This window comes from Sphaerodactylus townsendi, linkage group LG14 (assembly GCF_021028975.2).
Source record: "Sphaerodactylus townsendi isolate TG3544 linkage group LG14, MPM_Stown_v2.3, whole genome shotgun sequence".
In the NCBI taxonomy this organism is placed as follows: Eukaryota; Metazoa; Chordata; class Lepidosauria; order Squamata; family Sphaerodactylidae; genus Sphaerodactylus; species Sphaerodactylus townsendi.
In genome coordinates, this window is record NC_059438.1 from 29,306,598 (window position 1) to 29,320,539 (window position 13,942).

Consider the following 13,942-nt stretch of genomic DNA (forward strand, 5'->3'; position numbering starts at 1 on the left):
CTGTGCTCATTTTGGGTCTGCCTGCTAGAAGTGGGATCCATTCATTTCAGTGATGGGCATTTCTTTACCAGTGACTTGAAGTGGTTTTCCTCACCCCAAGGAGTGTTGGGAAATGTACTTATGCGGCAGGGTTAGTCAGTGGAAGAACGACAAGGGGGCAGGGGGTGCCCCCGGCTCCTCCCCCTTTTCCTTGTGCGCCCGCCTGCGGTGCCCCCCTGCCCCCCTTCCTACATTTTCCTTAGTTCCTTTTCTTTTTCTAGTACTTTTTCAGGCTGAAAAAGGCGGCCTCTTCACAGTTCAGGCTAAAAACTGCCTGAGGAACTACAGTTCCCAGGAGACCTTGGGGCAGGGGGAGGATGGGGGGCGGAAAAAACACACTGCGCACCGGGCACAGTTTGGCCCAGCTACGCCTCTGGGGTTAGTGATGTCTAGCAGACAATTTTTAAGCTCTCTCACCATATGTTGACTTGCAAGATTTTTGGAGAAAGCTGTGATGTGGCTTAAAATTTTACTAGTTGGCTGGGAATATTTCCTGCATACGAAGTACACCGGAGTAAAGAGAATGCAAGGTGGAGAAATGGAGTTCCTGTAAATCTGCCTAATGCTCTCCTCCAGTGTTTGTGCTCACTCTGACCTCCCCGCTGCTTTTTCCCTTGCAGCAGTTTCAAGATCTCATCGTCACAAAGGCATATCAGGGAAAAAGTCCTAACTGTCAGGGCTGTTCGGCAGTGGAGTGCACTACCTTGGAAAGTGGTGGAGTCTCCTTCTTCGGAGGTTTTTAAAAAGAGGCTGGATGGCCATCTGTCAGGGGGTGCTTTGATTGTGTGTTTCTGCATTGCAGGGGGTTGGACTTGATGGCCCTTGGGGGTCTCTTCCAACTCTAGGATTCTATACGCTTCAGAAATATTATTCCTTGAAAAGACACATCCAGATTACAAATGTATATCTGGTTAACTGTCAAGACCCCCCCCCTCAAATAATCCTAACATTTTAAATTTGTTGCAGGGGCTAACAAAAGATTGCTAGCAGCTTTCCTTCCCACCTGAGCTAGGGCTCTCCAGGGAGAAGGTTATTAAACAGTTTACATGTGTGGTACAGGTAAGCCCTTAAGGCAATGGTTCTCAAACTGTGGGTCATGACCCCCCAAGTGGCTCAAAACCTCTCGTATCTCCTGAGCCAGAAGTGAGAAAAAGAGAGGGCAAGGCGACCACATTTTTTCCTACTGCCCTCGAGGTCTTCACTCACCCCCCAAAGGCTAGGTTCGCTCCCAGCCACTGGTGCGGCAGCAGTGACAGGTGTGGCCTACACTACCTGCCTCCCAAGCCTGCGTGACCTGCCACCCATGGCACTGTAGCAGCAGATCCCAAAAGCAGAGCAATTTTAGAAGTGGGTCCCTTTTTTGGAAAGCTTGAGAACCACTGCCGGAAGGGATCATACGTCTGTGTGCTGGGAGCTAGACGAGGTGAAGCTGCCACGCTGACTTCGGCTGAACTGGCAGAAACTCGCCGCCCGGTTTCTCCGCCCTCTCGTCTCATTCCTGCTCTTGGGCTTATCCCGCATGATGAAGTTTTCTATCAGTCGGAGTTTCTCGTGCTCTTCCTTCAGGAAGAAATCCACCAGCACGCTCTTCTCCTTCTTGATCTGTTCACTGATATCTTTGGGGATGTCCGGGATCATCCAGTCAACCAGCACACTGAGAAACATGACCAGGTTCTGCCGTTGAAACAAAATCAGGAGGTTACTGAAGTGGAAAAGAGCTACAAAGTACCAGATAAAAGAATGGATAATCCCACCTTTTCGCTGAGACAGACCACTGCTCAGTCTATCAAGGTCGGTATTGCCTACTCTGACTGGCAAAGCTCTTCAGGTCTTAGGCGGAGGTCTTTCGTATTACTTACGGATTCTTTTAACCGACAGGAGAATTGAACTTGGGACCTTCTGCATGCCAAGCAATCGCCACAGAGGCAGCATAGTGTAGTGGTTAAGAGCAGGTGCACTCTAATCTGGAGAACCGGGTTTGATGCTCTGCCACTTGGGCTGTGGAGGCTTATCTGGGGAACCTGATTAGCTTGTGCACTCCAACACATGTCAGGGTGTTGTTGTGAGGAGGGAAGGACAAGGAGATTGTAAGCTTCTTTGAATCTCTTACAGGAGAGAAAGGGGGGATATAAATCCCAACTCCTCCTCCTCCTCCTCCTCCTCCTCCTCTTCCTCTTCCTCTTCCTCTTCCTCTTCTTCTTCTTCTTCTTCTTCTTCTTCTTCTTCTTCTTCTTCTTCTTCTTCTTCTTCTTCTTCTTCTTCTTCTTCTTCTTCTTCTTCTTCTTCTTCTTCTTCTTCTTCTTCTTCACCACCACTGAGCCAGAAACCCTCTCTCTGTCAGATGGATGACAGTAGACAATCTAAAATCAAGGAGTTCTCAGCAATGATGAAAATAGCTGCTACTTCGTCAACACACAAGATGCCTATTATTTTCATGTGCAGAGGAGCAGAGAGAAAGCCCATATATTTATGGTTCTCCCATGCAGCTTCACTGCAGAACTCAAAGAGACTTACAGAGACATTGTGCAGGGGAGAAGAGGCCAACATTAGCCCTTACAGCAACAGTGTTTCCAGATATATTGCTTAATTTTTTTTCCACAGAAGTGAATGGCAGTCATTCAATTTAATGGTTGTGCATGAGGTGGAAGAAAAAAAGAAGTAAACACCAATGGTCCTGGTGGAGAAGGCTAGTTCCCTTAGAACCATGTTCCAGATTTCAGCACACTTAAAGTGATGACAGACAGACAGCTGGAAGCAGTTAAACCAGTTGGGAACAGGGATCAGAGTAATATTCAATTCACCATTTATGTAAAAGAAAAGTTGCCCTAAAAGCTGACTTAATCCAGGGCCTGACGCAGAAGCTATTTGCAAAATACGTATCACTTTTTTTCTCTGACCCCCACTTTTGTGCAGCTCACAGACTTGTGAGAGAGATATTGTCCATTTACCATGCAGGCTGGTTTCAGAATAGGGGCCCTAATTCAAAATGGCAGTTTAAAATGTTCCCCTGTCCACTTCTGAGGCTTATAATTTGGAGAACAATGATAGAACCTTGAAACAAAAAACTGCACAAACACGGAGGTCTGTTAGAGTATTTCCAGGATACAGATGTGAAGAACGTTGTCTCATAGTAATTTAAATTCCTTTCAATCAAAAACAGGTCACATTCCTCAAATTCTGGGTTGAGTCATTTTGCCAGGTCTTGAAAATAATGATCCAAAACCCAGAATTTCCCAGCCACGGCAGGTGTTAACTATCTTAGCAAAACTACGGAAATGGTGTTATTATCAGTCTTTGCTATTGTGAATGCTCTCTGTACTTTTTCACTGCTTATTTTACATGTTTTACTAATTATTTTTGCACAATGGTATCTCACCTTATATATCCTTCATTTCATGGACCCTGCTGATTTTAACCATCCCTCTCATTAACCACATGTATAAGTGTCTGCCTAGAAAGGCCCCAGTGCACGGAGTGGGCTATAGCCCATAAAAGCTTATGCTAGAATCAAATCGCTGGTTCTTAAGATTCTGGCCCCTTCCGCACATGCAGAATAAGAGGGCGGCACAGACTTATCGTGGCCGCCATTTGCTGGCAGGAGAGTGGTGGCGTGGCTGCTCCTTCCCTCTCTGCTTCGGACAGAGGGGGCAGGGCCCGTCCCAGGGGTATGAGGTCAGCATGGCCCTGCATAGCTGACTGGCTGGCAGCTGGTGCCAGGTCGCAGAATCCTGGTGTCAGCTGCCTGGACTGCCCCTTCGCTATATCGGTAAAAAACAAACAAAAAACAAGCATCAGGAGAGCTGGAATATTAAGCCACTGAATTGAGATTGAGTCTGCTAAGCATTTGGGAACGTTCAGTGATGACAACACACAAGAATCTAGCAGTTTGTTCGATGGTAAGTTGAGTTGCTGTCTAACAAGAACAAAGTTTTGAAAGCATCTGTAGTGTTGCCTAGATCAGCTAAGAGAGGATTAAGTAGTCTTTCCCGCTCTACAGCATATAAAGGGCAATATAATAGAACATGATGGACGGTTTCTTCAAGACCAGGATTGCAGGTGCTATATAAGGCGGGGATGGGCACGAGCAGGAAACTTTCACAATTGTTTGCCAGTGGATTTTGCTATTCTGCACAGTAAAATTCAGCTGCAAAGTGCGTTGGAAGTTCATTATTCTGCATGTGCGGAAGGAGCCTCTCTCTCTCTCTCTCTCTCTCTCTTTAAAGGTAGGACCTTCAGCCTACGTTCCTGAGGCAAGAGGCTAGGGACCTTTTAAAGACCCAAGGTCAAACATGATGACATACATGTGTTGCAGGCGGCAAACAATGAATGGGTTTATTATAAACAATGGTAAAGCCGAATAAAACGGACCTTACCTGAAAAATAATGACAAAAGCCAACCGCGCAGATAGAACAGCCCAGTACTGTTTAGAAAACTCGTACTGATTTTCAGACCACGGAGGCTCTCTGTAATCTTTGAATCTGTAAAAAAGGAAGTCACAGAATTAAAGGCACTTTTGACAGCCACACCTTCCCCACATCTTGCACAGCAGAGGGAAAGCACTAGATCACTTTCAAACAACACCGTTATTTATGCAATTAGCCCAATTTATTTCTAGCACCAGTTTTTTTAGTTTTATCCTTACTACAAGGATAATACAGAATGCTCTTCGCTTAAGGTGATTTACAGCCCGTGGGTATGATTCAGTCAATGTAAAGCACTTTCATCCTGTTGACTTCAGCGGAAGAGACTGAACTGCAGGAAGTCAATGGGAATTAACAGTGCCCCCCCTTTTGCCTACATTTTCCCCATTCACACCAGTAAGGAGGCAATGGTTACAACTCTGCATGCCAATTCTCAAAATACTGGAATTATTCAGAGGTGCAGAGATGGGGAAGCCCATCCCAGGTCTACCAATGAGAAACCTACAAGAATTGTCCTCCGGTACTCATGCTCTCAGCCTTCTTGCTATATCAGCACATTTTTAGCTACAACAGCCAAGGAAGAGTGTGTCCTCAACATGACACAGGAGTTCTGCTGAATGGATACTCATTTCCAGTCACAAGAAGACTCCTGATGTCATTGCTTCCCCTGATTATCTTAACTCAGATACTCTCTTCTGCAACTAACTTCTTCTGGCTACCAATCTTGATCCTCCTTGATCTGAGATTGCAAATGCCTTAGCAGACCAGGTACTCGGGAGCAGCAGCAGCAGCAGAAGGCCATTGCTTACGCATCCTGCGTGTGAACTCCCAAAGGCATCTGGTGGGCCACAGCGAGCAGCAGAGTGCTGGACTAGATGGACTCAGGTCTGATCCAGCAGGCTCTTTCTTATGTTCTTATCTATTCCAAGTCAAGAGTTTTTAAGTTCTACTGATTCCAACAAGAGAGACTGGAATCAATGCCACTCTAAGTGTTAAATTGAGCTTAACCATGCTCCATGATTTTCATGCAGCTTAAAAAAGCAAATGTATTGAAGAAACACACATATACACACAGGTATGCCAATAAAGGCTTATTGAAATTAAAAAAAAACATATACACACATGTCGCACAGAGGACTGAGTGAGACTCTAACTGAACTGTATGTTTGGTGGCAGTCCCAAGTTCGTTGCTGCATCAGTAGGCAACTTAATTCTAGCTCCCAGGTCTAAATTTAATAAATTGATCTACAGCACACACAGACTGGAGTAGGGTTTTTTTTTCTGAGAAGGGATTCATTTTCAATTTAACTTCAGCGAAATAAAAAAAAGTCATTTTTTTTTGCTCTGAAAAAATCGTTATGCCTAATTATGTGCCACGGATCGGCCTTGTTGCACTGTTTACTTAGAACAAATGCCAGAGAATTCAGAGGAGTGCATAAAAATTTGCCTGACCTGTTCCAGGAAAGCATCACCGGAGAATGTTTGAGCTTTGTTATGGATGATATTTAAGATAATTTCTGGCAAGGGGGGCATGGGGCAAATTCAGTATGATGATTGTACCATCATTGGTTCGAAGAGGCTACAAAAGTCTAAGAATAAAAGGGGGGTCAGCTTTTTCCCAGCATATTTTCCAGGGACAGAAATAAGCATTCTTTTATTAATTTAGGAAGGGACATTCCACGAACATGCAGTGCAAGCTAACAGCCGAGCTAGATGCGATGCAGACAACACAGAGAGATTTTCCCATCTTTTTTCCTTGCCGTTTCCATGTTGCTGCAGGGAGAGCAAGAAAGATTGCAGGATGCTTTTTCCGTGGTTCTTTTAAGAACATAAGAACAAGCCAGCTGGATCAGACCAGAGTCCATCTAGTCCAGCATTCTGCTACCCGCAGTGGCCCACCAGGTGTCTTTGGGAGCTCACATGCAGGAGGTGAAAGCAATGGCCTTCTGCTGCTGCTGCTCTTGAGCACCTGGTCTGCTAAGGCATTTGCAATCTCAGATCAAGGCAGATCATGATTGGTAGCCATAGATCGACTTCTCCTCCATAAATCTGTCCAAGCCCTTTTTAAAGCTATCCAGGTTAGTGGCCATCACCACCTCCTGTGGCAGCATATTCCAAATACCAATCACACGTTGTGTGAAGAAGTGTTTCCTTTTATTAGTCCTAATTCTTCCCCACAGCATTTTCAATGAATGCCCCCTGGTTCTAGTATTGTGAGAAAGAGAGAAAATTTTCTCTCTGTCGACATTTTCTATCCCATGCATAATTTTATAGACTTCAATCATATCCCCCCTCAGACGTCTCCTCTCCAAACTAAAGAGTCCCAAACGCTGCAGCCCTCTCCTGCCACTTAAAGGGAAGGTGCTCCAATCCCTTCAATCATCCTCATTGCCCTTCTGCACTTCTCACTTTTTCCCATCATCTTCCAATATCCTTTTTTTTGAGATGTGAGCTGTACTCAGCTTTTCTAGAACCTGCTTTCCTACCATACCTCAGGTGATAGACATCCTGGTCCACATACCCTTTCCTCAGCAGGAAGAAAGGCAACTTGGTGGTGGTGGGGGGGGTGTGTGTGTGTGTCTTTAGACCACTGATTAACTCAGGAATTATCACTATTGAATGTTGCAATCAATGTCAAACATTATTTAATGGAAGCTGAATAATCGGTATTATCGACTCCGCATTTGGGGAATGCCATCTTATATCCAGAAATGTTTTACAAATTGTCAAACGAACAATTCTTGTCTGATACCTCTTACTTTCCACCCCCTGTGCTCAAATGCACACACTTCCATACACTGTTAAATATTCCAACTACTATATGCCAATTTCACTTCTTTTTTTCACCCAAGAACCTACCGTGTGCAGGTTTATAAGCAAAGAGAATGACTATTATTTCTGTTAATGATGTACTAGAAAAAACACAACTGTCAGTTTAACAGCCCAACAAAAGTCACCAATTGCAGAATGTGAAAGAATGGACAATTTGAGTCAAGTATACATCCAATTGTCAGAGATTTTGGCTGTTTCCACATGGTCAAAATATCCTGGGTTGAGCAAGAGAAATGCCCCATTCCGTATAACAATTCTGCATGGTTCCCAGTCTTAAAGTGGGTTTGCCCCACAATATTTCCCTCACCCCAGGACCATCCTCATTTAAAAACCGCCAAATTGGAGGTGGTTTGTTTTTTAAACCCATGGGGTGAGCCTGGTAGAGCCTGCTACAGTGTGAACACCAATCGGGAGCAGGACCAGATTATTTTTCCCGACCAGCTGCCTTAAAACAAGTAACCTTAAAATACTGAAATCCTTGTGAAGGCTAATATGATAAGTTGTAAATTCATCAGTTGATGCTTGCTAAAGCAGCTTTACCTGCAAAAAGATACCTCCTGTTCAAAAGGTGAGTTCTCTGGCTGGGTTCCAGGCTTAAAATGGCTAACGTTGAAGTATGAGAGCGTGTGATTGATGAAGCCATGCATGGTCCCATTGTTACTGTATGCATACTGATAGACAAGGCGTGGAATGAAATCGGAAGTGACAGAAATGACAAAGGCCTGGGAGAAAAAGAAAATCTTTACCACATGAAGCCACAAATATCTACAGTGTGCTTTCAAGTCACCTTATGGAGGCAAATTATGACCATCAGAAAGTTGTGTAAACATCTCCAAACTGAGAAGCTGCTTTGTGGCTAGAAGATAAGAGTGAACTAATCCGGCTTCTGGATCCTAAGCAGTTAAGAAGGGAATCATGCAGAAATGTCCCCTCCAATAGACACGCGAGATTGGCCCAATGCCCTGGCTCCTTATATGCCGTATGGTGGGTGCCTTAAGGATTCTTGTAGCTTTGGGAGATCATTTGTCCAGAAACTTTGTCAAATGTTGTTGGCTATTCATTCTTAGGGATCATGGATGATGATGATGAAGAAGAAGAGTTGGATTTATATCCCACCTTTCTCCCCTTTAGGAAACTCAAAGGGGTTTACAAACTCCTTACCCTTCCCTCCTCACAACAAACACCTTCTGGGGTAGGTGGGGCTGAGAGAGCTTAGAAGAACTGTGACTAGCCCAAGGTCACCCAGCTGGCATGTGTTGGAGTGCACAGGCTAATCTGAATTCCCCAGATAAGCCTCCACAGTTCAGGCGGCAGAGCGGGGAATCAAACCCAGTTCCTCCAGATTAGAGAACACCTGCTCTTAACCACTGCACCACTGCTGCTCCTTTGACTATTGATGGAGTTTGACTATCACTAGTTTCTTTATTTTAAGGGTGATCTTTTGCTCCTCTTTTGATTTGCACTGGCACACACATCTTGTGAATTTGTATCCAGTTAAGGACAGATAGGTATTTCATCACCATCCATAATATGAGCTCCTAAATGAATAATACCATCTTGCAGAAATTATATGGCCTTCACTTGATTGGAGACTCATCCTCAACCTTTCTATCGGATTCTTTGTGGCTTCTGCACTATTTTGTACTGTACAAGTACTGTTAGTGTGTCTACGTAATTTGAAGAAAACCTATCAGGCCGAAATGCATCAGGTCAATTTATGTAACAAGTTTATGTGCAATCCATTTGATGTCTTGGTGCCACTGGAGATGCACTCTTTTGATTTCTGGGTAAAACAGGTTGTGGAAGGAAGCCCATTACTTTATTAGATTTTGGACAACACACATGAGATGGATTGACTCTATAAAGGAAGCCGCAGCCCTCAGTTTGCAAGATCTGAGCAAGGCTGTCAACGATAGGAAGTTTTGGAGGACATTGATACTTCCACTACATTCCCAGCCAATCCAAGGACATGAGTTTCTTGGCAATTTGAAAGACTTGGATTAGCTACATCAACGCTCCTATTTCATGGCATGTCAATACTCACATTAATTATGACTGAAAATTTTCCAATGCCGCTCAAGATGTTGAACCAAATCCCTGCAACAGAGGAGAACGCTTTGTTAAGATGTTTTGCTTCCAGTTCTCTTAGGTCACTGAATTCCAGCCGCCCCATGCCTTCCCTTTCTTTCTTCTGCAGGGCTTAAAATACTCTCCCTTTCCCTGCCACCACTCCAAATCAACATGCATACCAATATCTTTTGCTCTAACTGCGTCTGGTCTCCTCAGTTCGGCGACAAACTTTTTGGCATCCAGCCGGACTTCGATGACATTGTTGAGCAGAGCAAAGACAGGGGCCAACGGAAAAGAGGCAACAAAGAGGGTGACGAAACCAAACTGGATGACTGGAAAACAGAAGAGGATTGCTTTTAAGAGCCTTTGGCAAGTCAAAGACTAGGGAGCAAAAACGTCTTGAAATGAACTTTTCCAGAGATTAAATATATTGCTACATTGGTACATACTGGGTATATTCTGTGCTTAAATATCATTGCAAAACTATTTCTTGAAAAAAAATATTTGGTTCTTGTGACAATGAGAACAAATTGTAATATTTAGCCACCTTCTTGAGAAGAATTCTTGCAAAAACAATACCTAAGGTACTTCACAGTCGTCCCTGCTGCAAGTCAGTATGCTACATCCAATTTACAGAGGAAACAAGTACACAAAATAACTCATATCAAAGTGCAGAGAGCACAGCAATTGGACAGGAGCATTACCAACCCCACTACAACCCACCAATCACCACACAAGTTGGCTACTGATGTCCTTGTGAGAAGCAGGGATGGAAAGAGCCAACCGGTTGGTTAGAGAATGTGCAAACGGTAGGAGGTACAGCACAGAGCAAAAGGAAGAGTATTTCATAGAGACATACAGGGATCCAAATTTGCTATACAATTTGTTCATCAATAATCTGGAGTGAGTACTGAAGTGGCCAGATTTCCAAATGAGACCAGTTTATGAAGGGTGATGAGAAACAAAGTGAATTCTGAAGATCTTCAATACAAATAATATTTAATATAAATAAGTGCAAGGAGCAAATAAAATAAGTAAATAAGCACATTGGAGCAAAAAAGCTTAACACAGTTGAAGTTTGGAAGTGACTGAACAGGAACGAGATCTTTGTGGCATGGAATGTTGACTCAGTGGTCGAAAAGGCAATTTTGGTGATTGGGAGTATTCTTTATTTTGTTTATTTTTCAAATTTATATCCCGCCCCACAGGGCTCAGGGTGGTACAACAGTTATAAACAGTTAAAATAGAGCCATATTCTCCCCCAGCTTCAGGACTCTAAGTGGTGGTTTTCAGTTGAAAACAAAATACTCTCCCTGGGATTTTCCTGGGATTTTCCTGGGATTTTCTGAAATTTACTCCCAATTAAAAAGGCGGCTTCTAGGTCAGGAGTTCCAAGTTCTACAGGACAAAGCTCGAAGCAACTGTTCCCCTCTCTATTATAACATCAAATTTAAAATTGATCAGATGGCAGATTACCTGACCCAACTTTTAGAGCCCAACCAAAGGTGGGTATTCACCAGGGCACGTTGTAACTTCTTCCCCTCCCCTATATTACAAGGGAGGTTTACTAAGATTGCCCCACAAGATCGAAAATGTCCTCATTGCATTTCTGAGCCCCAATCTATGGAACATATATTGCCTTACTGCTCTAAATATGAGGGGCTCAGGAGCAGTCTCTTTACTTTGTTCCCTATAAAGTTTAACAAATATCCAGCAGTTGGGAAGGTCATATTCTTATTAAATAACTCTTTTCCTTTGATTGTAACCTCTGTAGCCAAGTTTCTATCAGATATTTTGAAATAATTTACTCTGCACTGGTTCTCCATGCATAGAATAATCTGACTTGCCAATGCTTGTTTTCTTCCTTTTATTATTTTAATGCCTAATAAAGGTGGTTGTTGTTACTGTAGTTTTTATTATTGTTGTTGTTGTTGTTGTTGCTGCCATGGTAGATTTCACAGCTGCCAGATCTTTAGCTGGTTGTTGGTCTTCATTACAATTCGAGCCTCACCCAGAGGCCTAGGAAGTTGTAATGTATTATTATTATTATTATTATTATTATTATTATTATTATTATTATTATTATTATTATTATCATCATCATCATCATCATCATCATCATCATCATTAGTACTACTACTACTACTACTACTACTACTACTAATAATAATAATAATAATAGAGCCATACAAAAGTTAAAAACAATAGTATAATAACGCTAGATAAGAATATTCATACAAAGGAAAAGGACTACAAGCAAACAGTCACTATTATAGTACCCTATGGTGCATCCAGTACTGGAATTCAGTTTACAGTTCTGATCATTTCATCTCAAACATGATTATTATAGAACTGCAAACATTAACTAAAATGATTATGAGGGCAAAGAACCGCTCTCCAGGGATAGGCTAATGAGTTAGGGGCTCCTGAGTTTATGGAAAAGACAACTAGGGAATAATATGACAGAAGTTTATAAAATTATGCATGGGGTGGAGAATACGTATCCCGTGATACGAGTATCATTTTTGGCAATTTTTCACACCTCTGTGGAAGTCTGTGCAACTGACTGGAGAGGGCAGAGGACATGCAGGAACTCACTGAGGTAAATGCATTGAAGTTCCCTTGCATTCAAATAAGTATCCCAATATGCAGTCTAAAGCAATGGGAACCAAAAGGAATGCAGTGTACAGGCACAACATTCCCAGCCGTGTGTGAATTTAGAGGTGCATCCAAATGATCATCTTGTTCCTCACATAATTATTCTGAACAGGAAACACGCTGAAGTGGAGCATCACCTGCCTCATTACCTGGCCCCGACAGCATGAATATGGACAGGTGTGAAAAATGTGACAAAGAATGGAAGGAAAACAGGGATGCGTGAGAACATTTTCGGCCCCCTCCAAGGCTATGTTAACAATCAAAAGGGGTGTGGCTTCCAAAAAATGTGCCTGGGGCTGGCTCTGGGTGCCACATGCCCCTCACAGTTGCATCCATCCCCACTGTCACTCCCACCCGGCACAAAACCCCCATACAGTGCCTTTAAAATGTACCTAACTTCTCTCTGAGGCATGCCAAGACCCTGGTGGTGGTAGTTTTACAACGTTGTTAACTTTCCTCTGTCCCTCCAGGTGAGGCTGGCAAGACACTGGGGGCAGGGACAAGGTCAGGGAGGGCACACTCCTTCCCTGGTCTTGTCTCTGCCCTCACAGTCTTGCCGGCCCCGGCACTGCTCAGAAGGATGGAGGAAAGTTAGCTGTCCTGCCTTCACTGTCTTGCCAGCCTCAGAGAAAAGTTAGATGCATTTTAAAGGCATTGTATGGTTCTTTTTTCAGGAGTGGAGGGGCTGCAGCCAGGGTGCCCCCAAACACCAGGGGTGCCCCCACTACACCCCTGGTCAAAAGTAACTTTCCTGGAAAGTCACCATGGCACTAGAAGAACCCTAATTATTTTTTTCCCTGGCAAAGTCATCTTCGGTTTCTCTGGTAACTCTCCATGGCAATTAATATATACAACATGCCTGAACTTGATGCCCTAAGATGACACTTTCAAATCCTGCCACATCATAGAGATTATGAAAGAATGTGTGGCTCTCCCTTTAGCAAGCTTTCTACTGTTGACAGATGAAAGTAAGGAGGTTTTGATGGATTCTCCTGCCTCGGGCAAAATTCTTCCGAATCTCCAGAATTAATCCTGAAAGGTTTAGAGTCAGAGACGCTGAGCCTAATTCTGCCTCTGTTTATATGGACGCCCATCTTCTCGCCGCCTCCGGCAAGAACAAGATTATATTCGGTTACACTGGCTTCTCAGAAGCTCTCCAGTAATTTCCTTGGGCCTGCTTACTGGGTGCTAGCGAGGAACAATGAAAAGCAAAGCGAGGCTCGCTGCAATGTACACAGAAGCTCAGAGTCGGAAATGCAGGGGGGACTAATCACTTGCAAGGGTCCTGTTCTCTTCCCACAACCCGAACAGATGAGATGCCACTCTTCTGACATTTGCCTATTTGATGTTCCACTTAGCATTTCTGGGTAGGAATGGACCGCCAGCCCTGATGGCTGCCGTTTGGCAAGTATGCTGTAAGCAAACTACTAGCTGGCTGTCAGCCTCAAAATCTGTCCTGCACACTCGCTCAGGAACGGCGTTCCCATGATGACAGACATAAGCAAGGTTTACTTTCACAGCCCTGGCTTCTTTTCAAAGCTCACAAAGTTTTCAGCTAATTATAAGAGCCCATAATTTATTCTTGAGGGCAGACGATGTTACGGCTTCCAAAGTGCTGGCCGAAGTTATGAGGAGCTCAAGAAAGTATTAAGGTAAATGTGGCTGGCTCGCCAAGGAGGTGAGATAATGCAGTGGCTGATTCGAGGATGAAGGTGACAGTCTTTGAAGAAGAAGAAGAAGAGTTTGGATTTATACCCCACCTTTCTCTCCTGTGAGGAGACTCAAGGTAGCTAACAAACTCCTTTCCCTTCCTCTTCCCACAACAGACACCTTGTGAGGTAGGTGGAGCTGAGAGAGCTCTGAAGAAATGGGACTAGCCCGAAGTCACCCAGCAGGCATATAGGAAACACATCTGGTTTAC

General features: G+C 43.7%; 1 protein-coding gene across 1 annotated transcript in view; it reads right to left on the minus strand.

Moving 5' to 3' along the window:
• Positions 1 to 348: 348 nt before the first annotated feature.
• ANO2 (anoctamin 2) overlaps positions 349 to 13,942 on the minus strand; it is a 153,495-nt gene continuing 139,901 nt past the window's right edge. Inside the window, 5 exon segments of the mRNA XM_048515346.1 lie at positions 349 to 1,713; positions 4,413 to 4,518; positions 7,834 to 8,015; positions 9,338 to 9,390; positions 9,543 to 9,695. Coding sequence (XP_048371303.1) covers positions 1,432 to 1,713; positions 4,413 to 4,518; positions 7,834 to 8,015; positions 9,338 to 9,390; positions 9,543 to 9,695 — 776 coding nt within the window. The 3' untranslated portion in view covers positions 349 to 1,431.